This window comes from Amphiprion ocellaris, chromosome 4 (assembly GCF_022539595.1).
Source record: "Amphiprion ocellaris isolate individual 3 ecotype Okinawa chromosome 4, ASM2253959v1, whole genome shotgun sequence".
Classification (NCBI taxonomy): Eukaryota; Metazoa; Chordata; class Actinopteri; family Pomacentridae; genus Amphiprion; species Amphiprion ocellaris.
Genome location: NC_072769.1, coordinates 15,151,082 through 15,178,501, shown reverse-complemented (window position 1 = coordinate 15,178,501; position 27,420 = coordinate 15,151,082). Strand labels below are relative to the sequence as shown.

The following is a 27,420-nucleotide window of genomic DNA, read 5'->3' as shown; positions in this document are numbered from 1 at the left end:
TATAAAAGTAGCATGAACTTTATTAAAACTTGACAACATCAGTAATGAAAGTAAATGTTTTTATCTTGTGTTGAAGCTAAATTTAAAGTCAATTTTAATGACAGTTTATCCTGAGAGGAGTGAGAATGGAGCTTTTCTTTCCTTTTTAGAATATTCCCTCAAAATATTCTGTATATTATTGGCTTTAGAAGCATTTTTGTTTATTTATTTTTAGATACCTCAGACTGATACACTTTGCTGGTTTGCAGATAATTGTACAATGTACAATTGTACAGAGCCATTTGATTGACAGCTCAATCCACCATGTGAAAGCAAGGGCTTTTGTCTTTGCCTTTACTTGGTGGACTGAGCAATGACAAAAGGAAAAGGCAATGACAAAAGGAAAAATAAAAGGAAAAAAGAGAAATGGGAAAAGCAAAGACAAAATTTACCTTTTTATTTATTTCCTTATTTATTTTTCTTTATATTTCCACATTCATTTCCTTATTTATTTCTTTCTCTTTATATTTCCACATTTATTTTCTTATTTATTTCTCTTTATATTTCCACATTTATTTCCTTATTTATTTCTCTTTACATTTCCACGTTTATTTCCTTATTTATGTAGATTTTATTGTGGCACTCCTGTGACTCCATACCTCCTGTGACTCCATAGTACTGGTCATAATGATCATTGTCCTTCAAAGCCACATCTGATTGGGGTTAGAGTTATTTCAGTGGTTGAGAATTTTTCACAGCTCAAAAGCTTTTGCATTTGGATAAATTTAGCACTTTTCGAATGAGAACAAAACAAATTACATTTTCAACCTTTTCTCTAGGTCACAAAAGAAGACCATTGACATGATGCATTCATATTTGTATACAGTGGATTATGAGACAGTCTTGATCTTAATTTAGAATTGTGAACTGCAACATGTAAACATAATTATTCAACTATAGTTATATTTGCTATAAATGTTTCCATACTGGGTTTAACAGGAATCTGCTGCTGAAATGCCTCCTGATGCCCAGCAGGGGGCAGCACAAGGTGTTTTCAGTACAGGAAGGAAAAGCCTGCTCTTCCCAAATGGCTCTTCCTCTCTCAAAGGTGAGTTGATTAAAGATTAATGCAAGTGTTTTAAGATACAGTATAGCAGTGATGGTATGGTAAAACAGCATGCAAAATGACAAATCTGCAGTTTCACAACATTCAACCAGATACAACACTGTACATTTGTAGACTTTTATTCTCTATCAGCCATAGATACACTGCAGCCATTTTGTTTTTGTCTTTTTGAATTCTGATACAGTAATACATGCCCTTATAGATATTTATATATGCACTGTATATGTATATAACTGTCATCATCACAGAAAAGGGATGCTGATTCTTCAAATTAAAAGCATACCTATCACAGTGAACTTTCACTAAATTTGCATTTTACATTTTTTTCTAAATCACAAAGTAAACAGTGATAGTGAAATAAATACATTACATGTTGTAGATACATACCGTAGCGATGCTCAGAGCTGTGGATAATCATACGTTTAAGCTCTCAACCTCCCTCGTGTCTGTGTATCATTATCTTGTATCTATCACCAGTTCCTCCAAAACGAGACGACCCCTGTGGCTAAGATCTACTGTACCTCTGTACCTGTGCACAAGAAGCATGGAGGCGTCCCCTTCTGACATTCAGGAGTGCAAATGCGAGTTGTGTAAAATAAACATTTCTTTTCTTTGCTAACAGAAACTGGCACACGCACAGACTCATTCATTCACCAACATCTCACACTTCTAACACCTGGTTGAAAAGATAAACTGATCAAATTTCACATTGAATAAAACAGTTAGGAACCACAAATGTAGCTTCAGAAATATGTCTCTAGAACAGCTGTGATGATTTGTGCCCCATTGGCAAATTCTGAGGGATTTCTCATTAAAATCAAAGCTTAAATAAGTTCTATATATTAACATGTAAACTAAACCAAAAATCAAAAATAAACTCTAAAATAAGACATCTTCAAACAACAATTTAAAATCACGCAATACTCTCTTCAAACCAGCAGTGAATCCAGTATCAACACAGGCTCAAACATACAGTACCTACAGTCTAACCTCACTCACACAGTCACCATCCCCACAATATGAGTCAAGATCAACAATTTAAGAGAAAACGCCCCCCAAAAAAGAGTGAAACATAATAAGAAAGATGGAAAGAAAGACACATAGAGAAGAGGGGAAAGAAAGGCAGAAGGACAATCCATAGAATAACAAAGCAGTCAAAGCTAGGATCAAACTGACAGATGTTGATTAGTCATGCCTGTTCTACTTCACATGAGTGATTATTAATTCCTAGGCTACAGATGTCATTAATGTTTAGATTATAGATAATATATCATTTCCAAAGACAGATTACACGTAGTCTACACGAAACACAACAGCAGCAGTTAAATTCAGTGTCGATACAGTCTGATTTTTCTGTGTGACATCTTGACCACCTGAATCCAAAAAGCAGAGAGGCTAGTACAGTGAGTGAGAGAGTGGTTTTTTTTGTTGTTGTTGTCAGAAATGAATATCTGAGAAGCTCTAGTTGTGAGAGGCAGTGCAATGTGAAATATTGTCTTTCAGTCCAAGCACCTACTCGGAGAGCAGTACCAGCATTTTGTAAAGTGTTCTTTACCTTCAGGAGGTTTGTGAGTTAGTTGATGTGAATAGTGTTCCACTGTTTTCTTTGTTTCTTTGTTGTTGTTGTTGTTGCTCTATCACAGGATCAAGACACAAGTATCAGACATGGAAAGTAAAGTGAATCAGGAAAACAACAGAAGGCTTTCTTTGGTCACAAAAAATGGCAAAACAACACCAGAACATGAAAAGAAAATCCTGAATACATAATAACCAGCCAGGGAAGAAAACTCTAAATTGTGAACAAAAAGTCATCTTCCAGGACCTAAATGGGAAGACTGTGGTAGCTTTGAGGTGCTGTGGTGCACACTGGGATTGCATGTGGCTAATGCATAGGATTAGCAGGGACTTTAGCATGTGCAGAGCCAGAGAGTGGGGGGAGAGTGTCACTCATTCTTCTACTCTTCCTCCTCCTCCTCTTCATCCTCATCACTGTCCCCCTTTTCTTCTTGGTAGTAGCGGTGAAAGAGCTGGTGGAGATGCTGCTGGAGATCACGAGGTTTGGACCCTTTACCAGGGTTGTCCACTTGCCCTAGAAGGACATTTTCGTGCTGCCCAGCTCCCTTCACCACTGTTCGTCTGAGGGTGCGGCCTTTACGCATGTGGGCCCTAAAAGGTGGGATTGAAACAGAGGAAAGCAGTTCAGAATCTTAAAAAAGATGCATCTGTAGCTCTGTGGAAACTAATAAAGGGATAAAAGAAAGAAACAAATCACACAAGTTATATCACGCTCCGTAAAGCAACTTCATAGCTAACTTTTTAGTTGCAGAAACCAAAAGATGATGTCATAAAACTGGTGCTGCAAAGGCCACAGCATATGATGACCAATATTCACATGCCCTTCACTAAATAGCAAAGTGACAGCAATAATTCTAGAAAAATGCATAGGAGAATTAGCCAGTTTTTTCTTCTCACATTAAAAACTGTGAAGAAGACATTGGATTTGGATAATGTTGTCACCCAAATCACTAAATTAGAAATTCAAAACTCATTGGTTAATTGTATGTTATACCTTCATGTCTGAATAACAATACAAACATGTTACAGTACACTAGCAACAGCAATATTAGTGGACAATAATCAGTATTAGTGAGTTTAATAAACACAAGGATTATTGTAAAAACTAAAGTACACTCAAACACTAGTAGTCTTTCTCACATATACACAACCAAACAGTGGCACTCCAGCACACACACACACACACACACACACACACCTCCTGACCACAGTTCCATCCTCTCTGACAGTCTCTCTTTCTACCACATGAGGGAGCTCTGTTATGCTCAAACCATTGAAATAACCAAGTGCCTGGAGGTATGAACAGGAGAAAATAGCATTCAATTCATTTGGAATGATATAGTTATGTAAACAGAAATCATACGTGGTAGCTCTCCACATGCATGTACAATGATTTTCTTCACTAGGATTCCTGCTGAGCTATTGTACATTGAGGAATAGTAATGCATTAATATTCTGATCTTTATATATATATATATATATATATATATATATATATATATATATATATATATATACCAACCAGCCACAACATTATGACCACTGACAGGTGAAGTGAATAACATCGATCGTCTTGTTATAATGAAATGTTCTGCTGGGAATCCTAGAGTCCTGACATTCATGTGGATGTTTGACATGTACCACCCACCCAAACATTGCAGGTCAAGCAACCCCTCCCAAACCCCCATGACAACAGCAGTTCTTGATACCAGTTTCCACCCTCAGCAGGACAATGCACCCCGACACACAGCAAAAACTGTTCAGGAGTGGCCCGGGGAACAAAACAGAGCTAAGGTGTTCACTCAGGTTCCCCAGATCCCACATCTTATTGAGCATCTGTGGGATGTTCCAGGATAAGCCTGATCTAGGTAGGTCTCAACCTGCAACCCACAGGACCGACATAATTCACTGCCACCATCCCAGTGCCTCAGGACATCCCCAGAGGTCCTGTGTACATGTATGCAGTATTAGGCAGGTAGTCATAATGCAATGCCTGATCGCTATACATAAATCTGAGGTAAGAAATAATGGTGCCAAAGCTTATTAACGAACCTGTTTGAAGTCATCTCGGGCTGAGGGGAGGTCAGAGGCCAAAGTCGGATCACCTCGGTGTGTCATTGTTCTTACACCCTCCACCACTGTTGTCCTTTCTACGTGACTGACCTTACAATCATCAGCTGTCTCCTGCCTTGATGATGAGAGACCCTCATTTTCAGCAAACGTTACCTACATGAGAATAAAAAGTCACCAGTTCAGTAAACTGTGCTTTACTATCAATATAAATGCCACTGTGTTTGACATTTTCAATTAAAAAGAGAATTTTCTGACTATGATAATGAACACAACACGTAATATGCAGCGCACTCACCTCTGTGTGGTCACCATCACTCTTCAGTACAGTTCGCTTCACCACCTTGGAGTAACCGTCTCCTTCTGGCAGAGTGACGGACCCCTGAGAAGCTCCTTCTAATGTCATCTCTTCATGCTCCACGCCATCCGCAGACACACACTTACGAATAACTTTACGGGTGACCTAAGCAATGTAATGTGTTAAAAGACATTTAGCTAATTATCTAAACATTTCACTGCAAACATTGTAAAAACCTGTTCTGTGGTTGTCTGTAAACATGAAGAAATGGTGAGAAATTCTGTATTGCTATGTAATGGCAAATTTGCTTTAAGATTTACCGGCTACTGTGTAATATGTGCATTGGGCTTGTAAAAGAATCTTGCTTCACCTTTTTGACAACCATGTGTCCATTTTCGTCCCTGTACTTTTCTTCTGTCACTGACTGAGTGGGGAGGTCGGGCATTTCATCAGCCTGTAAGGGAAACAAGACAAGCAACAATCAGGATTGCAAACTTGAGTCAGGCTGAAGCTCACGAGTTTCATTCTCCACTTAATGGCAAAGCATATTAAAGAGAAAACAGACACTTTAGTTCACAAGAGGAGGGGATCTTTGTTGCACAGGACACAAACTTGCATTTTCAGGGTTATGTTTGTCAAAAAAAAAAAAAAAAACAACAAAGAAGAGCCCACAGCAGCAGAAAACACCTTCAAGAGGTTCAGCCATCTACACAAATCAAGTGGCAAGTTGATTAATCTTTAAACACACATTTTCACCTATTCAGATAAGACTAAACATTGTTAGTTTTTTGTAAACCTGGTTAAGACCTTGTCTCCATGCTAATTTAAAACCACACTGATCATGCTAAATCAGATACCTGGATGACAACTCTCCTTCGTACTATTCTGGTAGTCACAAATTCATCATCTGAACTTTCTGACATTGATCCGAGCTCTGCGGTGATCTCCTGATCGAGCAACACAAATCCACTGAGATTAAATGAATGACAATATGTACAACAACTGCAGCAAAGCAAGCAATAGGCAGAGTGATATGATGCACTATCCAATATGCTGGATGTTACATTTTCAGATGTCACATTGGAAAGTACAACATGGCAGTCTGAAACTTTAAAAAACATTTGAAAAAGATACCATGCTTTTAGTTAACTAAATTATAAATGTGCTTATTGGTGATTAAAAAAACAAAACATTTAGATTATTTTATTGCTGTGAGTGACACTGCTAGTTACAGGCAGCAAAGTGACATGCTAAGTTAGGATTTGTTAAATCTGAAATCAAAACAAAATAAGAAAGATAAAGGGTTTAAATCCCATTCATGTGGCCACAGGGTTAGCAGCCATTCCTTTTCGAAGCAAATATAAAATTTGGTTAGGCTCAGCTCTGGGAAAACTTGCGAGTTTTTACCAAATCTCATCTTACCCTTGCCAGAGATTTATCAGTATCATCATATGCTCCACTTTCACAGACAGGAGGCGGTTGTGAAGATTCACACAAGGTGAATTCTTCATCTGATGTTTCTGAAAAGTGTGGTAACTCTTCACTCTCTTTTTGTAGATCATGAAGAGGCTCATGAACAAAAGGGGCATCTTCGTAATCTTCACTTCCAGAAGACAACAGCACTTTTTGATTCACCTTTTCTGGCGGATCCTGAGGCTGGCTTTCCCTTGGCCCAGCCTTTGACTCAGGTTCCCCAAGCTCAGGCTCTGAGAAATCAGATGAAGCTTGTCTGCAGTCAAAGTAAGGCTCTGGGTCAGAATATTCACAGGTGGGGCTGTCTGCACTGCTATGCACTACTTCTGCGTACCCAGGCGGAATACTGTACTCCTCATCAGAGGCTGATGAAGTCATCTCAGTTTTGGGTTTGTCTAAAGTGGACTCCGAGTCAAAACATTCATAGTCTATTGGAGTCAGAGAGTCTTCTGAATACGGTCCACTGGTCCTTGGCCTGTCCTCATCTGAAGATGTGACCAAGTTGCCTGAGGAGGAGTACGGCATCAGTTCCTCAAAACTGAAATGTCTTGCACATGTAACAGTCTCAGGAGTCAAATCAGAAAGAGACCGAGAAGAAATATCTTCACTCTGAGTGGTTTCAACAGAGGCTGCTTTCCATAAATGTGGGAGTTGATCTGGGACACTCTGTGATGATGTTTCTTCTGTCAAACTCTTTAAATCATTAGATGGTGTAGTTGATTCGTGTCTTTCTCGACTTTGAGGAACATCAGTTGTAGAGTCTTCCTGACAAAGATTAGTTAGATTTTTCTCTAGTATGTCATGCTGACTCACTGCAGCTCCTGAAGGAAGGGTCTCAGTAGCATTTCCATCAGTTCTGCTTGACTGGAACATATCATCATGAATAGTTGGCTCCATTTCTTCACATAGGTTTTGGGGAGATTCTGGGATTGAGAAGGACTCAGTAGGTGATACAGGACTGTCTTTATGAATATCAATGCTTGATATTACACTTGTCTCAGAAGTTATATCAGAACTGACTGTTACCACTTCAGGTTCAACTTGATGGAAATGTGCTGGCTGTGTGGCTGCTACATTTGTTTGGGTATCTTCTGCAAGCTGCACAAATGATGACATGCCGGCTCTTAAAGATTCCTGACTTTCTGTACGGCATCGATCTTCAAATGCAGCATCTTCAGATTCAGCACTTTCATCAGTGAATTCTGAAAGCGGTGGGTCCAGTATCTCTGGTCTAAACTTAAGTTTCATATCCTCCAGATCTGACAGAAGCTGGTCAAGCTGAGGGGACCCAGACTTTGATGGCATTTGCGTGGACTCTGAGGACATGATGGTGGAAACATCTGGATTGTCTTGAGCAGTTTGACAGAGGGAGTCTTGGGTCAGTGAGCTTGGTTTAGATAAGACAGAATCTTCACTTTGTTTAGGGAATGAGAGCTGCTTATCCTTTTGTGTTTTACCTATGTCAGAAGAACCTGAAATCGGTAATTCTAGTTTTTCAGTAGAAAGTGTGTTTAAATCATATGCCAAAGATGGTGTTTCAGGTAGAATGACCTGACTCTGTCCTAAATCAACATTGTTTTGTTCAGGAGATTGTGAAATATTTGTCTTGGAAGATGCAGTTGATACCTGAAAGAAATGATACAATGGAGTGGGGAAACAAATTACAAATGAATGTCATTTGTGGTTTCTTTGTTGATGAAAGGATGACTCAAACAAAACATGCAATTGACAAAAACAGGTTGCTGTTCTAATTAAAGGAGGAGCATCTATAATGAAGAAATTCACTTGTAGCCCACATGCATGTAGGTCATAATTATTAACATATTAATATTCATGTTAATATCATCAGTTTAGGAGACAACAAATAATTCACAATTCATAATATGCACTATAAGTGGGTCACAAATTAACTTGAGTGAAAATCAGGATGTTGTGTAACATGAAGGTTTAAACTTATTTTAAGTAAATGGTTGCTGCCTGTCTAAATGTAAAACAACAAAGCACTTCAATTTTCATTAAGATGCAAGATTCAGCAGTTTATAGTATTTGTCACAGTCAAATAATACTGTTTCCTGTATTTTTGCTCCCTCTCCCAAAAGGTAAATAATACTGCTATTAGAACAAGAAACAATTATTGACTGATGTACAACTTTATTAACAGAATTTAAGGCAGAATATTGGAGGAGGGCGGCAGTGGGAAGCAGTATTTTTGCTATATTCATGCATTAATACCATCACATTTAATTTAGCAGCTGAAGTCAGTTCTAAATTGACCTGATCTCTGTCACTGGGATGCAGTCATTGAACATTACAGGTGCCAATGGTAGTATGTCTACGTGATCTGTTTTTTATGTTTGGTATGAAAGCAGTGGGAGCATGAGCCTTACAAACAGGAGAACAAACATAGCAAACCGTACATGCCTCTAGCTGTGGCAAATTTAGACTATTATGGTTGTTTAGTGAAGATGTAAATGGTGCTATGCAACTTAGAGTATATTATAACAATAAAAAAGTAAAAAAAAAAGATTCATGTTATTAGGATTGGATCATAGTAATTTAGATTAGTTCTACTTCACTTGAAGATCAGTTCGTCTACTTGAACGTAAACATGCCACAGCAAGACAGTAAAGCCCCTGTTTGTTATTAGTGGAAGCTTGAGGAATAATTCAACTGAATTCACACCTTATGTACTGCCATATTCATTACTTTTGAAGCCAACACCACATTCACTGATATGCAATAGCTTTTGCTGTCTTACCAACACCAAGGAACTTTTTCTCTTGTCCTTGCTCATGGATTTTCTTTTCATGTTCTTGGGAAAATGAATCTTGGGTGTGTGACATCTTTAACTGGGATTCAGGATCTGTCCATTAATGTTCATACACGTGGTCTTCATTTCATCGATTCTTTGTTTGTTTGGGTTTGTTCATAGAAAGCCTCCTCCAGCAAGACAGCATGATGAAATCCATTTTTTCATACATGGCTTGTGACTCAACTGTACAAAACTGGCTAATGATGTATGGTTTGACCTGATCTAGTCTAGATTCTTTAGTGTCCCCCAAAAAACAAGCCGTTGCAGTGTTAGTGATTTTTACATCTTCTAATTTATTGTCATTGTCTTCTCAGACGATTGATCAACCACACATCAAAAAATCGTCAGAGATTGTATCTTTTTTGTGTGGGACTCCCAGAGAATGGTGTATTCACAAGTTAAGTGTCCTATTTAGTTGAAAAACAATCAAATTCTTAAATTGATTGAAGAAGTTGAGAGATAAATGATCTAAACTCACATAGCCAATGGTCGAGCAATGACTGTGAATACTTATGATCTAAGGGAAATTTATGAAGAACTAATGACATTAGTTGTCAAACACAATTGGAAATCTAGTCTGCTCTCATCAAAAAAGGTATCAAAACATAAATAATTAGAATCTGTTAATAAAGGCAAACAGATAGGCTTTGTAATTTCTCAGTGTTTTTGTGGGGCAGTTGAAAAGTGGTTTCTGATCAGTTGTACGCTGAAGTAAAGAAGATTAATCCATCAACTAGATGTAATATCTCAGGTGGCGTTAGGATAGACTCTGACAGTGAAGTATGCTTATCAAATTAAAATGATTAAAAACTTGTTGGCCTAGTGTCAGCCGTTTGAAATAGTGATATGAAATACAATTACTGGTGGAAAAACAACGCTGACTGCATACTTGAAGACAGAAACTCGTCTTTTTAAAAAAAAAACAAAAAAAAAACAAGAAGAGCTGTGAAAATTATGAGAAGAATTGAAATGCTGCTTGGACTTTGATCTGTGAAGTAATATGTCAAACTTCTTTTTGGTATAATGTATTGATGATGCTGAACTAAATTTCTTGGGTCAACCAAACTTAGGGAACAAATTGTATTTCACAACATGAACATTTTCCCCGATAAACTGGATCATACGAATGTGACATTAGTCTGTTAAGAAAGGGGTTAACTCTTCCCCTGTATGTCATTAGTAGAACTGCGTCATGTGAGTTTGCGGAAAATAAATCAGATGAAAAAAGGCTGGGCTGTATAGAATTGGTCTGAGATACAGGGAGTGAAGAATTTTTCTTGAAAAATGATGTTGCTAATCTTTCAGGTGTACTGGCCTGGCTTCCTTCTGCATGTCTAAGAGGTTGGGAAGAGCAGACAACTGGGGATGTTGTGTCAAACAAATCTGTGTGATTAGGGGGAATAGTTGAAAAGGAATCTGGAGAATCTGCTCTGTTTTCATCAAACATTTCTTCAAGACAAAATTCAAAGTCCTCAGCATCTGACATTGTTGTCAGAGGAGATATTGCTCTGTTTTCTGAATAGTTTAAATAGTAATTACAATGTTGGCTTGACATTTGACCCACTGTCAGGAGAGGAGGAGAAGAACAGCCCTCAACTGAGGCCACAGATTCTGGGGAGGATGCTCTAAAGTCCAACAGCCAGTCATGAAAGAGTGAAAAGTCATAATCAGAAAGTTCTGATTCTGGGGACAATGCTCTGCTACTAAATAACTTATCAAGCTCAAAGTCTGATAAAGCTGACTGAGGGGAGTCTGGCCTGGCCTCATTGAAGAGAAATTCCAGACACAAATCAGTGCCTTCCCAGTCTGATAAAGTGGACTCCGGTGTAAAAGACCTGTGCCCTGACAATTCCACATGGCAATCAATATAGGCAGATCTGAACTGAGGAACAGGAGAGTCAGGAGAGAGGGCTCTAAGTTCACTCTGAGACTCTACTGACTCGGGAGACTGAGGTCTGAACTCGTCCACCCATTCGTCTTCACAACATGAACATTTTCCCTGATAAACTGGATCATACGAATGTGACATTAGTCTGTTAAGAAAGGGGTTAACTCTTCCCCTGTATGTCATTAGTAGAACTGCGTCATGTGAGTTTGCGGAAAATAAATCAGATGAAAAAAGGCTGGGCTGTATAGAATTGGTCTGAGATACAGGGAGTGAAGAATTTTTCTTGAAAAATGATGTTGCTAATCTTTCAGGTGTACTGGCCTGGCTTCCTTCTGCATGTCTAAGAGGTTGGGAAGAGCAGACAACTGGGGATGTTGTGTCAAACAAATCTGTGTGATTAGGGGGAATAGTTGAAAAGGAATCTGGAGAATCTGCTCTGTTTTCATCAAACATTTCTTCAAGACAAAATTCAAAGTCCTCAGCATCTGACATTGTTGTCAGAGGAGATATTGCTCTGTTTTCTGAATAGTTTAAGTAGTAATTACAATGTTGGCTTGACATTTGACCCACTGTCAGGAGAGGAGGAGAAGAACAGCCCTCAACTGAGGCCACAGATTCTGGGGAGGATGCTCTAAAGTCCAACAGCCAGTCATGAAAGAGTGAAAAGTCATAATCAGAAAGTTCTGATTCTGGGGACAATGCTCTGCTACTAAATAACTTATCAAGCTCAAAGTCTGATAAAACTGACTGGGGAGAGTCTGGCCTGGCCTCATCAAAAAGAAATTCCAGACACAAATCAGTGCCTTCCCAGTCTGATAAAGTGGACTCCGGTGTAAAAGACCTGTGCCCTGACAATTCCACATGGCAATCAATATAGGCAGATCTGAACTGTGGAACAGGAGAGTCAGGAGAGAGGGCTCTAAGTTCACTTTGAGACTCTACTGACTCGGGAGACTGAGGTCTAAATTCATCCACCCATTCGTCTACTATGGAAAGACTGCATTCCTCCTCTGAGGACATGGCTGAAGGCCACGCAGTCCTCCACTGATGTACTTTGATTCCTACATCAGCCTCTGCTTGATTGTTGTACGTCATTCCCCTCACAACATCTGCATATGTAAGAGGCCTGAAGGCAGACAACAGTGGGAATGAAGTCACAGTTACACCTGTATGTCTGGATTCAACACATGGTGGAAGTGAATCTGGAGAATCTGCTCTGTTTTCATCAAACATTTCTTCAAGACAAAATTCAAAGTCCTCAGCATCTGACATTGTTGTCAGAGGAGATATTGCTCTGTTTTCTGAATAGTTTAAATAGTAATTACAATGTTGGCTTGACATTTGACCCACTGTCAGGAGAGGAGGAGAAGAACAGCCCTCAACTGAGGCCACAGATTCTGGGGAGGATGCTCTAAAGTCCAACAGCCAGTCATGAAAGAGTGAAAAGTCATAATCAGAAAGTTCTGATTCTGGGGACAATGCTCTGCTACTAAATAACTTATCAAGCTCAAAGTCTGATAAAACTGACTGGGGAGAGTCTGGCCTGGCCTCATCAAAAAGAAATTCCAGACACAAATCAGTGCCTTCCCAGTCTGATAAAGTGGACTCCGGTGTAAAAGACCTGTGCCCTGACAATTCCACATGGCAATCAATATAGGCAGATCTGAACTGTGGAACAGGAGAGTCAGGAGAGAGGGCTCTAAGTTCACTTTGAGACTCTACTGACTCGGGAGACTGAGGTCTAAATTCATCCACCCATTCGTCTACTATGGAAAGACTGCATTCCTCCTCTGAGGACATGGCTGAAGGCCACGCAGTCCTCCACTGATGTACTTTGATTCCTACATCAGCCTCTGCTTGATTGTTGTACGTCATTCCCCTCACAACATCTGCATATGTAAGAGGCCTGAAGGCAGACAACAGTGGGAATGAAGTCACAGTTACACCTGTATGTCTAGATTCAACACATGGCGGAAGTGAATCTGGAGAATCTGCTCTGTTTTCATCAAACATTTCTTCAAGACAAAATTCAAAGTCCTCAGCATCTGACACTGTTGACAGAGGAGATATTGCTCTGTTTTCTGAATATTTTAAATAGTAATTACAATGTTGGCTTGACATTTGACCTACTGTCATGAGAGGAGGAGAAGAACGGTCCTCAACTGAGGCCACAGATTCTGGGGAGGATGCTCTAAACTCCAACAGCCAGTCATGCAAGAGTGAAAAGTCATAATCAGAAAATTTTGATTCTGGGGACAATGCTCTGCTACTAAATAACTTATCAAGCTCAAAGTCTGATAAAACTGACTGGGGAGAGTCTGGCCTGGCCTCATCAAAAAGAAATTCCAGACACAAATCAGTGCCTTCCCAGTCTGATGAAGTGGACTCCGGTGTAAAAGACCTGTGCCCTGACAATTCCACATGGTAATCAATATAGGCAGATCTGAACTGAGGAACAGGAGAGTCAGGAGAGAGGGCTCTAAGTTCACTTTGAGACTCTACTGACTCGGGAGACTGTGGTCTAAATTCATCCACCCATTCATCTACTATGGAAAGGCTGCATTCCTCCTCTGAGGACATGGCTGAAGGCCACACAGTCCTCCACTGATGTACTTTGATTCCTACATCAGCCTCTGCTTGATTGTTGTACGACATTCCCCTCACAACATCTGCATATGTAAGAGGTCTGAATGCAGACATCAGTGGGAATGAAGTCACAGTTACACCTGTATGTCTGGTTTCAACACATGGTGGAAGTGAATCTGGAGAATCTGCTCTGTTTTCATCAAACATTTCTCCAAGACAAAATTCAAAGTTCTCAGCATCTGACATTGTTGACAGAGGAGATATTGCTCTGTTTTCTGAATAGTTTAAATAGTAATTACAATGTTGGCTTGACATTTGACCCACTGTCAGGAGAGGAGGAGAAGAACAGCCCTCAACTGAGGCCACAGATTCTGGGGAGGATGCTCTAAAGTCCAACAGCCAGTCATGAAAGAGTGAAAAGTCATAATCAGAAAGTTCTGATTCTGGGGACAATGCTCTGCTACTAAATAACTTATCAAGCTCAAAGTCTGATAAAGCTGACTGAGGGGAGTCTGGCCTGGCCTCATTGAAGAGAAATTCCAGACACAAATCAGTGCCTTCCCAGTCTGATAAAGTGGACTCCGGTGTAAAAGACCTGTGCCCTGACAATTCCACATGGCAATCAATATAGGCAGATCTGAACTGAGGAACAGGAGAGTCAGGAGAGAGGGCTCTAAGTTCACTCTGAGACTCTACTGACTCGGGAGACTGAGGTCTGAACTCGTCCACCCATTCGTCTTCACAACATGAACATTTTCCCTGATAAACTGGATCATACGAATGTGACATTAGTCTGTTAAGAAAGGGGTTAACTCTTCCCCTGTATGTCATTAGTAGAACTGCGTCATGTGAGTTTGCGGAAAATAAATCAGATGAAAAAAGGCTGGGCTGTATAGAATTGGTCTGAGATACAGGGAGTGAAGCATTTTTCTTGAAAAATGATGTTGCTAATCTTTCAGGTGTACTGGCCTGGCTTCCTTCTGCATGTCTAAGAGGTTGGGAAGAGCAGACAACTGGGGATGTTGTGTCAAACAAATCTGTGTGATTAGGGGGAATAGTTGAAAAGGAATCTGGAGAATCTGCTCTGTTTTCATCAAACATTTCTTCAAGACAAAATTCAAAGTCCTCAACATCTGACATTGTTGTCAGAGGAGATATTGCTCTGTTTTCTGAATAGTTTAAATAGTAATTACAATGTTGGCTTGACATTTGACCTACTGTCATGAGAGGAGGAGAAGAACAGCCCTCAACTGAGGCCACAGATTCTGGGGAGGATGCTCTGAAGTCCAACAGCCAGTCATGCAAGAGTGAAAAGTCATAATCAGAAAGTTCCGATTCTGGGGACAATGCTCTGCTACTAAATAACTTATCAAGCTCAAAGTCTGATAAAACTGACTGGGGAGAGTCTGGCCTGGCCTCATCAAAAAGAAATTCCAGACACAAATCAGTGCCTTCCCAGTCTGATAAAGTGGACTCCGGTGTAAAAGACCTGTGCCCTGACAATTCCACATGGCAATCAATATAGGCAGATCTGAACTGTGGAACAGGAGAATCAGGAGAGAGGGCTCTAAGTTCACTTTGAGACTCTACTGACTCGGGAGACTGCGGTCTTAACTCGTCCACCCATTCGTCTATTATGGAAAGGCTGCATTCCTCCTCTGATGACATGGCTGAAGGCCACAGAGTCCTCCACAGATGTACTTTGATTCCTACATCAGCCTCTGCCTTATTGTTGTGCGTCATTCCCCTCACAACATCTGCATATGTAAGAGGTCTGAAGGCAGACATCAGTGGGAATGAAGTCACAGTTACACCTGTATGTCTGGATTCAACACATGGTGGAAGTGAATCTGGAGAATCTGCTCTGTTTTCATCAAACATTTCTTCAAGACAAAATTCAAAGTCCTCAACATCTGACATTATTGACAGAGGAGATATTGCTCTGTTTTCTGAATAGTTTAAATAGTAATTACAATGGTGACCCTTCATTTGACCCATTGTCAGGAGAGGAGGAGAAGAACAGCCCTCAACTGAGGCCACAGATTCTGGGGAGGATGCTCTAAACTCCAACAGCCAGTCATGCAAGAGTGAAAAGTCATAATCAGAAAGTTCTGATTCTGGGGACAATGCTCTGCTACTAAATAACTTATCAAGCTCAAAGTCTGATAAAGCTGACTGAGGGGAGTCTGGCCTGGCCTCATCAAAAAGAAATTCCAGACACAAATCAGTGCCTTCCCAGTCTGATAAAGTGGACTCCGGTGTAAAAGACCTGTGCCCTGACAATTCCACATGGCAATCAATATAGGCAGATCTGAACTGAGGAACAGGAGAGTCAGGAGAGAGGGCTCTAAGTTCACTTTGAGACTCTACTGACTCGGGAGACTGTGGTCTAAATTCATCCACCCATTCGTCTACTATGGAAAGGCTGCATTCCTCCTCTGATGACATGGCTGAAGGCCACACAGTCCTCCACTGATGTACTTTGATTCCTACATCAGCCTCTGCTTGATTGTTGTACGACATTCCCCTCACAACATCTGCATATGTAAGAGGTCTGAATGCAGACATCAGTGGGAATGAAGTCACAGTTACACCTGTATGTCTGGTTTCAACACATGGTGGAAGTGAATCTGGAGAATCTGCTCTGTTTTCATCAAACATTTCTTCAAGACAAAATTCAAAGTCCTCAGAATCTGACACTGTTAACAGAGGAGATATTGCTCTGTTTTCTGAATAGTTTAAATAGTAATTACAATGTTGGTTTGACATTTGACCTACTGTCATGAGAGGAGGAGAAGAACAGCCCTCAACTGAGGCCACAGATTCTGGGGAGGATGCTCTAAACTCCAACAGCCAGTCATGCAAGAGTGAAAAGTCATAATCAGAAAGTTCTGATTCTGGGGACAATGCTCTGCTACTAAATAACTTATCAAGCTCAAAGTCTGATAAAGCTGACTGAGGGGAGTCTGGCCTGGCCTCATCAAAAAGAAATTCCAGACACAAATCAGTGCCTTCCCAGTCTGATAAAGTGGACTCCGGTGTAAAAGACCTGTGCCCTGACAATTCCACATGGCAATCAATATAGGCAGATCTGAACTGAGGAACAGGAGAGTCAGGAGAGAGGGCTCTAAGTTCACTTTGAGACTCTACTGACTCGGGAGACTGAGGTCTGAACTCGTCCACCCATTCGTCTTCACAACATGAACATTTTCCCCGATAAACTGGATCATACGAATGTGACATTAGTCTGTTAAGAAAGGGGTTAACTCTTCCCCTGTATGTCATTAGTAGAACTGCGTCATGTGAGTTTGCGGAAAATAAATCAGATGAAAAAAGGCTGGGCTGTATAGAATTGGTCTGAGATACAGGGAGTGAAGAATTTTTCTTGAAAAATGATGTTGCTAATCTTTCAGGTGTACTGGCCTGGCTTCCTTCTGCATGTCTAAGAGGTTGGGAAGAGCAGACAACTGGGGATGTTGTGTCAAACAAATCTGTGTGATTAGGGGGAATAGTTGAAAAGGAATCTGGAGAATCTGCTCTGTTTTCATCAAACATTTCTTCAAGACAAAATTCAAAGTCCTCAGCATCTGACATTGTTGTCAGAGGAGATATTGCTCTGTTTTCTGAATAGTTTAAGTAGTAATTACAATGTTGGCTTGACATTTGACCCACTGTCAGGAGAGGAGGAGAAGAACAGCCCTCAACTGAGGCCACAGATTCTGGGGAGGATGCTCTGAAGTCCAACAGCCAGTCATGCAAGAGCGAAAAGTCATAATCAGAAAGTTCCGATTCTGGAGAAAATGCTCTGCTACTAAATAACTTATCAAGCTCAAAGTCTGATAAAACTGACTGGGGAGAGTCTGGCCTGGCCTCATCAAGAAGAAATTCCAGACACAAATCAGTGCCTTCCCAGTCTGATAAAGTGGACTCCGGTGTAAAAGACCTGTGCCCTGACAATTCCACATGGCAATCAATATAGGCAGATCTGAACTGAGGAACAGGAGAGTCAGGAGAGAGGGCTCTAAGTTCACTCTGAGACTCTACTGACTCGGGAGACTGAGGTCTGAACTCGTCCACCCATTCGTCTTCACAACATGAACATTTTCCCCGATAAACTGGATCATACGAATGTGACATTAGTCTGTTAAGAAAGGGGTTAACTCTTCCCCTGTATGTCATTAGTAGAACTGCGTCATGTGAGTTTGCGGAAAATAAATCAGATGAAAAAAGGCTGGGCTGTGTAGAATTGGTCTGAGATACAGGGAGTGAAGCATTTTTCTTGAAAAATGATGTTGCTAATCTTTCAGGTGTACTGGCCTGGCTTCCTTCTGCATGTCTAAGAGGTTGGGAAGAGCAGACAACTGGGGATGTTGTGTCAAACAAATCTGTGTGATTAGGGGGAATAGTTGAAAAGCTGACAATTCCACATGGCAATCAATATAGGCAGATCTGAACTGAGGAACAGGAGAGTCAGGAGAGAGGGCTCTAAGTTCACTCTGAGACTCTACTGACTCGGGAGACTGAGGTCTGAACTCGTCCACCCATTCGTCTTCACAACATGAACATTTTCCCCGATAAACTGGATCATACGAATGTGACATTAGTCTGTTAAGAAAGGGGTTAACTCTTCCCCTGTATGTCATTAGTAGAACTGCGTCATGTGAGTTTGCGGAAAATAAATCAGATGAAAAAAGGCTGGGCTGTGTAGAATTGGTCTGAGATACAGGGAGTGAAGCATTTTTCTTGAAAAATGATGTTGCTAATCTTTCAGGTGTACTGGCCTGGCTTCCTTCTGCATGTCTAAGAGGTTGGGAAGAGCAGACAACTGGGGATGTTGTGTCAAACAAATCTGTGTGATTAGGGGGAATAGTTGAAAAGGAATCTGGAGAATCTGCTCTGTTTTCATCAAACATTTCTTCAAGACAAAATTCAAAGTCCTCAGCATCTGACACTGTTGACAGAGGAGATATTGCTCTGTTTTCTGAATAGTTTAAATAGTAATTACAATGTTGGTTTGACATTTGACCTACTGTCATGAGAGGAGGAGAAGAACAGCCCTCAAGTGAGGCCACAGATTCTGGGGAGGATGCTCTGAAGTCCAACAGCCAGTCATGCAAGAGCGAAAAGTCATAATCAGAAAGTTCCGATTCTGGAGAAAATGCTCTGCTACTATTTAACTTATCAAGTTCAAAGTCTGATAAAACTGACCGAGGGGAGTCTGGCCTGGCCTCATTGAAGAGAAATTCCAGACACAAATCAGTGCCTTCCCAGTCTGATAAAGTGGACTCCGGTGTAAAAGACCTGTGCCCTGACAATTCCACATGGCAATCAATATAGGCAGATCTGAACTGTGGAACAGGAGAGTCAGGAGAGAGGGCTCTAAGTTCACTCTGAGACTCTACTGACTCGGGAGACTGCGGTCTAAATTCATCCACCCATTCGTCTACTATGGAAAGGCTGCATTCCTCCTCTGATGACATGGCTGAAGGCCACACAGTCCTCCACTGATGTACTTTGATTCCTACATCAGCCTCTGCTTGATTGTTGTACGACATTCCCCTCACAACATCTGCATATGTAAGAGGTCTGAATGCAGACATTAGTGGGAATGAAGTCACAGTTACACCTGTATGTCTGGTTTCAACACATGGTGGAAGTGAATCTGGAGAATCTGCTCTGTTTTCATCAAACATTTCTCCAAGACAAAATTCAAAGTTCTCAGCATCTGACATTGTTGACAGAGGAGATATTGCTCTGTTTTCTGAATAGTTTAAGTAGTAATTACAATGTTGGCTTGACATTTGACCCACTGTCAGGAGAGGAGGAGAAGAACAGCCCTCAACTGAGGCCACAGATTCTGGGGAGGATGCTCTAAACTCCAACAGCCAGTCATGCAAGAGTGAAAAGTCATAATCAGAAAGTTCTGATTCTGGGGACAATGCTCTGCTACTAAATAACTTATCAAGCTCAAAGTCTGATAAAGCTGACTGAGGGGAGTCTGGCCTGGCCTCATCAAAAAGAAATTCCAGACACAAATCAGTGCCTTCCCAGTCTGATAAAGTGGACTCCGGTGTAAAAGACCTGTGCCCTGACAATTCCACATGGCAATCAATATAGGCAGATCTGAACTGTGGAACAGGAGAATCAGGAGAGAGGGCTCTAAGTTCACTTTGAGACTCTACTGACTCGGGAGACTGCGGTCTTAACTCGTCCACCCATTCGTCTATTATGGAAAGGCTGCATTCCTCCTCTGATGACATGGCTGAAGGCCACAGAGTCCTCCACAGATGTACTTTGATTCCTACATCAGCCTCTGCCTTATTGTTGTGCGTCATTCCCCTCACAACATCTGCATATGTAAGAGGTCTGAAGGCAGACATCAGTGGGAATGAAGTCACAGTTACACCTGTATGTCTGGATTCAACACATGGCGGAAGTGAATCTGGAGAATCTGCTCTGTTTTCATCAAACATTTCTTCAAGGCAAAATTCAAAGTCCTCAGAATCTGACACTGTTGACAGAGGAGATATTGCTCTGTTTTCTGAATAGTTTAAATAATAATTACAATGGTGACCTTTCATTTGACCCACTGTCAGGAGAGGAGGAGAAGAACAGCCCTCAACTGAGGCCACAGATTCTGGGGAGGATGCTCTAAAGTCCAACAGCCAGTCATGCAAGAGCGAAAAGTCATAATCAGAAAGTTCCGATTCTGGAGAAAATGCTCTGCTACTATTTAACTTATCAAGTTCAAAGTCTGATAAAACTGACCGAGGGGAGTCTGGCCTGGCCTCATTGAAGAGAAATTCCAGACACAAATAAGTGCCTTCCCAGTCTGATAAAGTGGACTCCGGTGTAAAAGACCTGTGCCCTGACAATTCCACATGGCAATCAATATAGGCAGATCTGAACTGAGGAACAGGAGAATCAGGAGAGAGGGCTCTAAGTTCACTTTGAGACTCTACTGACTCGGGAGACTGCGGTCTTAACTCGTCCACCCATTCGTCTATTATGGAAAGACTGCATTCCTCCTCTGATGACATGGCGGAAGGCCACACAGTCCTCCACTGATGTACTTTGATTCCTACATCAGCCTCTGCCTTATTGTTGTGCGTCATTCCCCTCACAACATCTGCATATGTAAGAGGTCTGAAGGCAGACATCAGTGGGAATGAAGTCACAGTTACACCTGTATGTCTGGATTCAACACATGGTGGAAGTAAATCTGGAGAATCTGCTCTGTTTTCATCAAACATTTCTTCAAGACAAAATTCAAAGTCCTCAACATCTGACATTATTGTCAGAGGAGATATTGCTCTGTTTTCTGAATAGTTTAAATAGTAATTACAATGTTGGTTTGACATTTGACCTACTGTCATGAGAGGAGGAGAAGAACAGCCCTCAACTGAGGCCACAGATTCTGGGGAGGATGCTCTGAAGTCCAACAGCCAGTCATGCAAGAGTGAAAAGTCATAATCAGAAAGTTCCGATTCTGGGGACAATGCTCTGCTACTAAATAACTTATCAAGCTCAAAGTCTGATAAAGCTGACTGAGGGGAGTCTGGCCTGGCCTCATTGAAGAGAAATTCCAGACACAAATCAGTGCCTTCCCAGTCTGATAAAGTGGAGTCCGGTGTAAAAGACCTGTGCCCTGACAATTCCACATGGTAATCAATATAGGCAGATCTGAACTGAGGAACAGGAGAGTCAGGAGAGAGGGCTCTAAGTTCACTTTGAGACTCTACTGACTCGGGAGACTGCAGTCTAAATTCATCCACCCATTTGTCTATTATGGAAAGGCTGCATTCCTCCTCTGATGACATGGCTGAAGGCCACACAGTCCTCCACTGATGTACTTTGATTCCTACATCAGCCTCTGCCTTATTGTTGTGCGTCATTCCCCTCACAACATCTGCATATGTAAGAGGTCTGAATGCAGACATCAGTGGGAATGAAGTCACAGTTACACCTGTATGTCTGGATTCAACACATGGTGGAAGTGAATCTGGAGAATCTGCTCTGTTTTCATCAAACATTTCTTCAAGGCAAAATTCAAAGTCCTCAGAATCTGACACTGTTGACAGAGGAGATATTGCTCTGTTTTCTGAATAGTTTAAATAGTAATTACAATGGTGACCCTTCATTTGACCCACTGTCAGGAGAGGAGGAGAAGAACAGCCCTCAACTGAGGCCACAGATTCTGGGGAGGATGCTCTAAAGTCCAACAGCCAGTCATGCAAGAGCGAAAAGTCATAATCAGAAAGTTCTGATTCTGGGGACAATGCTCTGCTACTAAATAACTTATCAAGCTCAAAGTCTGATAAAACTGACTGGGGAGAGTCTGGCCTGGCCTCATCAAAAAGAAATTCCAGACACAAATCAGTGCCTTCCCAGTCTGATAAAGTGGACTCCGGTGTAAAAGACCTGTGCCCTGACAATTCCACATGGCAATCAATATAGGCAGATCTGAACTGAGGAACAGGAGAGTCAGGAGAGAGGGCTCTAAGTTCACTTTGAGACTCTACTGACTCGGGAGACTGCGATCTGAACTCGTCCACCCATTCGTCTACTATGGAAAGGCTGCATTCCTCCTCTGAGGACATGGCTGAAGGCCACACAGTCCTCCACTGATGTACTTTGATTCCTACATCAGCCTCTGCTTGATTGTTGTACGACATTCCCCTCACAACATCTGCATATGTAAGAGGCCTGAAGGCAGACAACAGTGGGAATGAAGTCACAGTTACACCTGTATGTCTGGATTCAACACATGGTGGAAGTGAATCTGGAGAATCTGCTCTGTTTTCATCAAACATTTCTTCAAGACAAAATTCAAAGTCCTCAGAATCTGACACTGTTAACAGAGGAGATATTGCTCTGTTTTCTGAATAGTTTAAATAGTAATTACAATGTTGGTTTGACATTTGACCTACTGTCATGAGAGGAGGAGAAGAACGGCCCTCAACTGAGGCCACAGATTCTGGGGAGGATGCTCTGAAGTCATGCAAGAGCGAAAAGTCATAATCAGAAAGTTCCGATTCTGGAGAAAATGCTCTGCTACTATTTAACTTATCAAGCTCAAAGTCTGATAAAACTGACTGGGGAGAGTCTGGCCTGGCCTCATCAAAAAGAAATTCCAGACACAAATCAGTGCCTTCCCAGTCTGATAAAGTGGACTCCGGTGTAAAAGACCTGTGCCCTGACAATTCCACATGGCAATCAATATAGGCAGATCTGAACTGTGGAACAGGAGAGTCAGGAGAGAGGGCTCTAAGTTCACTTTGAGACTCTACTGACTCAGGAGATTGCAGTCTGAACTCGTCCACCCACTTGTCTATTATCGAAAGACTGCATCCCTCCTCTAATGACACAGATTTAGTCCCCACAACTGTGAAATTATTTGTTTTGTTAGCTAGCAAAACATTTCCTTGTTTTTCGTATGCAACGCCCTTCACAGTATCAGCATATGTCAGAGGCTTTGCAGCAGACAGCACTCCAGGATTACATTCTCTGTTTACAGTTTCAAGAAAGGCTGGTGTTGTGTTTGACATTTGATGCAATACATTTGGAAACTCTAAATTGTACCTCTGTCTTTCCACAAAGTTAAATATCGTAGGCTTTGGTGTTTGTAATTCCCTGAAGGCCTGAGAAATTTCAGGAAGTTTCTTGTGTTCTTTGTGATCTGGGTAAGAATTACTCTTTGACGTTTCCCTTCGCCTATGTAAATGTACTGACTTTTCTTTTGAAATGTTTTGTGTTGTATTCGTTAACTCATCTTCTTTCTGAGCTCCTGGTGCTGTATCTTGACAAGATTGTAGTTCTAACTTAGAAAGCCAGTAACCAAGGTAAGACTGGTTACTTTCCTTTTCTAGTTTTTGAGCTTGAACAGATTTTTCTGTTTGACTAGAACAGACTGAGACTTCACTGGGGATACTTTTGATGTCTGCATCAGATTGCAGATAACAATTTAATGTGACACATTTCTGAGGGAGAGGAGGAATATTATCTGAAGCTCCTGTTTTTTGTGTCATGGGACTATCTGGACCCACTTCCTTACCACAGACTTCAGTGGAAGGAGCTGACCTAAGTAATGGTGAGGGTGGATTTTCTCCTGAATACAACAAATAATAATCACAATACTGACTCCTGAGTTGTGTGCGGGTTGGTTCAGAGAGTAAGAGTTCAAGAAATGAGAAACTGCACTGAGAGGTTTGAGATTCTGGAGAGAATGGTCGGCAATCTCTATCTGAAGATTCAAAGTCATGAATAGATACTGACTGACGCAAACACATTCCTCTATCAGAAGAAACATTTTCAAGTAACAATTCAATGTCTGATGTCAGAGGTGAGAATGCTCTACACATTTTCTTTTTATGTATACCTTCAGGTAATGGTTGGCTATATTTAGATACTCTAGAGTCAGGAGACATTGGCCGGTACTTATCCAAAGACTCACAGGACTTAATTACAGTAAAGGTGAAATGTTTAGAATCAAAGGATGGTTCACACTCATATGTATGAGTTTGATAAGGGTTTAATTTACTTTCAGTGAAGTTAATCGGAACTTCTGGTGAACTACATGTATCAGACAATGGAGAGAATGCCAGACTGTCATCTAATACACTGAAAAAGTCTGCAGGTAATACTCTTCTTTCTCTCTGAGGAGAGTCGGGTGACATTGCCCTATAATCACCAATTGACATTACAGATTCTGGGGATGACAGTCTTGGTATAGAGTCATTTAATATACATGTGTCTGCAGTGAAAAGACCACTTTCATTAATAGGTGAAAATGAGCCGCATTGCTCATCGGACACCAAGGAATCAGGGGTCAAAGGACTGTATGGTATAAAAGTGGAAGGTAATGTCAGATCTTGTTCAGGGGATTGTGGTGTGAGATGGGTAATGGGCAGGAAAAAGCTGGAAGAGGCCGTCTTTTGCTCCGAAATGGAAGATGTTTTTGCCTGAAATGTGCCACGGTCACTGTCTGGATTAAGAGAACACAAATTGCAGTATTTCTCAGTTGAGTCACAAGCTATGTGAGTAGACCCATTTGTTGTCAGGCTGTGTGGCAAAATGGTCGTTGACAGCTTCATTGGTTTCACCATGCTGTACTTAGCAGCAGCAACAATGGGCTCTATTGACTGGATATCATCGTTATCATCAATGAAGGCCATGTTTTCTGGATACCCATTACTGTATACTTTGGGTTTTGTGTTTTCTTCTTTGCTTGACTTGAAGGGTTGGAATCTCGTGTCCACACCTGAAATGCTTGGGATTTTTTCATGATCATACAGTACTTTGTAGATTCGGGCTGGTACCTCATCAGTAGATGTCTGAGAGAGCCTGCTTTTTTGAGCTACACCTGTGTCATCTTCAGTCATTGCCAGAGTGTGATGGTCGTCCTCTGGTGCCAAGGCTAAGAGGCTGGGATCATAGATTCTTCTGGCAATGGTTTTACCTGCATCTGTATTGCCATGCTGTGGTGTACAGCTTAGCTCATCACAAAGCTCACTGAAGTCAGTCTCAGCTTTGTCTGACTCTGACAGACTCAGACTAAAGTCTCTGATATATACAGATGAATGTAACTTCAGAATTTCAGGTGATTGGCCATGGTCATCTTCACAACCACACTGCTTCAATGATAAGACTCGGCTAGAGTCAGCTTTGACTTGAGTGCCACCTTGGAAAGATCTGATGAAATGAGCTTCAACACTGCAGCATACTTGCTGGTCTTTCACTTTGGAGTCATAAACCTGAGTTGCTTGCCTCCCCAATGCTGCTTCTTTTGAAGTGCGTAGCGTACTTACTTGCTCATCTGAGTTGTTGTAAATTGCAGGTTCTTGTGTAATTACATCCTCAGAGGTCCATAGGTTAGGGTTCAATTCACTGAAAAACAAAAAGGATAGGTCACATAATGCAACTCTGATGATGAATGTGACATGTCAGAGCCTGAATCGAACAATAAAAAAAAAAGCAACATTCACAAACAGTGGACGGGGGACAAATATACCCACTGTACGTCACAGTGCACTAGTGCTGTCATGATTTGGCACAATTCTATTTGATAGCCTCAACATGTTAAGTGTTAACAGACTCCAGAGAAACAGCAGTTTTGAATACCTTTTGATGGCTTTACCTCTATTTGCCTGGTATGTGCTATGGGTGCTAATCAAAGTGCAACAACAATGTGTCACCATGTTCCACTGCCAATGTGTGTTGCAGAGACAGAAATTATTCCAAGTAAATGATTTACTGTGGGATCTCAAGCTCCTCCAGTAGGTCACCATGCATGCTCTCTGAGGGTGTGTGTCCAACAGGCTCTGCCCATGAAGGGATATCCAGTAGGGAAGCAACAGAGAGGTCTTCTTCAGAAACAGCTGGGGGTGGTCTGCGGTCTGACTCCACTCTTCTCACGATTCTGGGGCTGTCTACATCCTCTTGCACTGAAGATAGGGCTACTGACACTGAAAAACACACATGTGATAAATAAGAGTGCAAGCAAAACTGTAAATAGAGCCTGGTGTAAAGTGTTTGGAGCTTTTACTACCTTCACTGTGATCCAGTGTCTTCTCTATTTCTGCATAAGTTCTGGATGTTTGCTCTTGAACTGACTTGTTCATCTGGGTTTCAATAAGATGAACAATGTCCATGCGGTTGATCTTGGTTAGTCTCTTAATCAGGCAGTCCTCTGTGGATGGATTTAGCAATCATTATTATGAGGTAGAAAAACATTAATTTACAAAAAAAACCCCAAACCAAACCAAACAAACAAATAAATAAATAAATAAATAAACAAAAAAACATATTGACAAAATTGGAGACAAAACAACAGATTCATTCCAGAGGCTGTAAGCATTAAAGTAAAAGGTATATTGTTCATCCATCATTCTCAAACAAATTAAGAATGTCTAACAGATTTTTAAGTATTTACTGACAAATACTACGAAAATGTGAAGTGAAACCACAACACCATGTACCTGTGGCATGTTTGCCTTCCCGCTCAACCCAGCGCTGCAGCAAGGCATGGCTCTGCTCTTGGAGAGAATTGGGATTCTCTGTTCTTACTAGCTGAATGTCATCCTCACTGAATTCAAGTTCTCTTGCCAGTTCTGGGGTGATGGATAACAAAGCAAGAAATAAAAAACTAATAAAGTAAACTTGAATGATATATTCAGTGTTTTCTTGCTTTCAGCTATTCCTTAAATCTTGCTAGTTAAAAAAAAAAAAACTGTACACATTGCATCTTGCCAGAATGCACAGAATTTTTGAAATTGTAATTTAACACACTGCATTATTTGACAACTTACCAGTCCAGCTGAAGCCAAGAAGATCTGCAATGATAGCTAATGTTTCCTCTTTCCTGTCAGCATCATCCTGCCAATCAACTAAAAAATGCCACCATATCCAAACATAAATTTTAGAATCATGGCCTCAATCATACATTTAACAATATATCTTGTAAAATAAAAACATACTGCAGGTAGCTGCCATGTGGCATAAGCTCTTAAGTGTAGATGTAAAATGGACTTTAAACTAAATGTGGATCTGCAATGTTGACATGGATGATAACATAAAGGTTGGATTCGAGAGGAGTCGACTTGTTTAAAGACAAT

The 27,420-nt window shown here is 41.0% G+C and overlaps 1 protein-coding gene across 23 annotated transcripts in view; it reads right to left on the bottom strand.

Moving 5' to 3' along the window:
- Nucleotides 1-1,208: 1,208 nt before the first annotated feature.
- ank2a (ankyrin 2a, neuronal) overlaps nucleotides 1,209-27,420 on the bottom strand; it is an 80,633-nt gene continuing 54,421 nt past the window's right edge. For 19 of the 23 annotated variants that reach the window (XM_055009789.1, XM_035952430.2, XM_035952451.2 and 16 more), the window contains 12 exons: nucleotides 27,115-27,192; nucleotides 26,785-26,916; nucleotides 26,355-26,495; nucleotides 26,061-26,271; nucleotides 25,615-25,693; nucleotides 6,471-8,147; nucleotides 5,906-5,995; nucleotides 5,419-5,502; nucleotides 5,049-5,213; nucleotides 4,733-4,906; nucleotides 3,879-3,970; nucleotides 1,209-3,271 (listed from right to left, as the gene is read on the bottom strand). In XM_055009789.1, coding sequence (XP_054865764.1) covers nucleotides 3,061-3,271; nucleotides 3,879-3,970; nucleotides 4,733-4,906; nucleotides 5,049-5,213; nucleotides 5,419-5,502; nucleotides 5,906-5,995; nucleotides 6,471-8,147; nucleotides 25,615-25,693; nucleotides 26,061-26,271; nucleotides 26,355-26,495; nucleotides 26,785-26,916; nucleotides 27,115-27,192 — 3,134 coding nt within the window. In that variant the 3' untranslated portion in view covers nucleotides 1,209-3,060. Of the gene's footprint in view, nucleotides 3,272-3,878; nucleotides 3,971-4,732; nucleotides 4,907-5,048; nucleotides 5,214-5,418; nucleotides 5,503-5,905; nucleotides 5,996-6,470; nucleotides 8,148-25,614; nucleotides 25,694-26,060; nucleotides 26,272-26,354; nucleotides 26,496-26,784; nucleotides 26,917-27,114; nucleotides 27,193-27,420 lie in introns of those variants that run through there. The other 4 variants (XM_055009791.1, XM_055009795.1, XM_055009796.1 and 1 more) reach the window with 4 other exon arrangements.